The sequence below is a fragment of the Acanthisitta chloris genome, unplaced genomic scaffold (assembly GCF_000695815.1).
Source record: "Acanthisitta chloris isolate BGI_N310 unplaced genomic scaffold, ASM69581v1 scaffold37653, whole genome shotgun sequence".
In the NCBI taxonomy this organism is placed as follows: Eukaryota; Metazoa; Chordata; class Aves; order Passeriformes; family Acanthisittidae; genus Acanthisitta; species Acanthisitta chloris.
In genome coordinates this window covers 44504-46523 of record NW_008666205.1, presented here as the reverse complement: position 1 = coordinate 46523, position 2020 = coordinate 44504, and the positions used below count along the sequence as shown (strand labels likewise).

Genomic DNA, 2020 nt, shown 5'->3' with positions numbered 1-2020 from the left:
GAGAGCGTCGCGTGTAGCGTTTTGCTGATATTCCTCGAATATCGGGGAATGTCTGGCGCGGGGCGATGTCCCCATGTGTGAGCGCAGTCCTGGGCCGTGTGCTCCAGGATGGTCCTGAGTGGACACACTGTGTGTCCTTCCAGCCTGACCCGTTCTGTGATGTCTTTTGCATGCACATTAATAAACCTTTCTGGTGCATTAATAATTTTTTCTGTGCTCCTCGTGTTTTGACAGTGCTCTTGTCCAACATACAGACTCCACGTATTTTCTTTTTTTTGTGTGTGTATCCATATGTCCTACTGGCTCTACAGGATTCAGATATCCAAAGAGAACAGTTTAATCTCTCTTGAGCTTTTTTAATCATACATGAGCGTGTAACAGCAAATACTGTATCGCAGTATAAAATCTAATATTGTAAACACACAACTTGGTACTGTCTGGAATATTTCCCATAAAGATGCTGAATAATCTCAGAATATCCCAGGAACTGCGTAAATGCTTTTGTAAAACGGCATGGCATGGTGAATGGTCCTGGTGGTGTATTTTTATCAGACACTCACTAGCAAAAAAATCAGTGTTGGGATTGAATGCGGACACAGCAAAGGAAAGGAAAGCAATCCCTGTGGCTTAGTCTGATAATCCTCTGAAAGTAAATTGGCCCTACTCTAATCAACATAGTGGTTGGAAGAAAAGTGAAATCATTTCACTTCCAAGATAATAAATGCCAAATTGTCAGAAGGTGTCCTTGCGTGTTTCAGCCTGTGGTTATTTCCTGCTCGATGTATGTCTCTCGTGCTGCTCATTCAAGCTTTTTTTTGGCCATGAAAACAAAAAACCCAACCCTGCTTTAATTAATGAAGTGCAGTTTCACCTAACTTGCCCTGTTGTGATAGTCCTGTTCAAAATGTTACCTGCTCTGCCCTTGAGCAGCTCTGCGGTGACGTTCCTGTTCCCTGTTTGCTGACTCCCAGCGTTCCCTTCGCAGGTTGGGGTGTCCAGACCCCAGAGTGGGCAGCGTCCTGGGAGTGTCACTTTGTTTTCAACTAGTCTTGTTTTAGAAATACTACTGCATTCTGTTCTAATTTTCCAGAGCCCCCTAATCTTCTTCCAGGCTCTTAATGATGTAGTTGATAATAGGATTGTTGGTATTAATTTGGAACAATAATGCCAGCTGCTTGCTTGGTGGCTATTGGCAGAGGGGTGACCTTGCGGGTCAGCTAAGCAGAACTGGAAGTGCTTTGATCTGATCTATACAGAGCTAGATCTGTCCACCCAAACGAGAGGAGCGAGCGGATTCTCTCTCCATGGGATGCTGATTCTTGTCCAAAGAGCAGGGAGGACAGCATGGCGGTGGCTTTGGATGCAATCCTCGCTCGGATCAAGGATGTTTGTAAAAGGAATGGTTTGCTCATCCTCTCGGTGTTGTCCGTCACCATCGGCTGTCTGCTCGGATTCTTCCTGAGGACAAGGCGACTCTCCCAGCAGGTAAGGGTGGCATGGCAGCGTGTCAGTGCAGAGAAAATACCACACTTATGTAACGAAAGACAGATGTAGCTTGTGGAACTTCAGGGTGGGCTTTTGAAGGGAAAAGGCATGAATATGTGCTTGTTGAATTTGTTGAGTTTCATCTGTCTGTTAATCTGCACTGTCCTTTGGGTCCTGTAGCATATTCTCAAGCAATATGTTTGCAAAGGGTCCTGGTCTTTAAGACACCTTGTAACTGTAGCATATGCACACTAGAATGTTGTAAGTATGGATAATTATAATGGACATTTAAGCTAGGTGAAATGTGGCATCTAATACAGACCTGTAAACACCGGTAGTGCGATATATTGGATTTTATATTATTTTGGAACGCATATATTTCAAGAAAACCCGAGGAATGTTTTTCATCATCAGATGCACAGAGGTGCAGATGTTTGTATAATACCAGTGGTGTTTCATACTAATAAATCTGAGATCTCCCATCATTAACAGACTGTTATCAGTCCCTTGGGGATTTCTCCCCCAGCACACTTCA

The 2020-nt window shown here is 43.9% G+C and overlaps 1 protein-coding gene across 1 annotated transcript in view; it reads left to right on the top strand.

Annotated features, from left to right (window-relative positions):
* Window positions 1-1344: 1344 nt before the first annotated feature.
* Window positions 1345-2020, top strand: part of SLC1A7 (solute carrier family 1 (glutamate transporter), member 7) — a gene marked incomplete at its 3' end in the record, with an annotated part of 44895 nt that continues 44219 nt past the window's right edge. Inside the window, exon 1 of the mRNA XM_009071994.1 lies at window positions 1345-1485. Coding sequence (XP_009070242.1) covers window positions 1345-1485 — 141 coding nt within the window. The remainder of the gene's footprint in view (window positions 1486-2020) is intronic.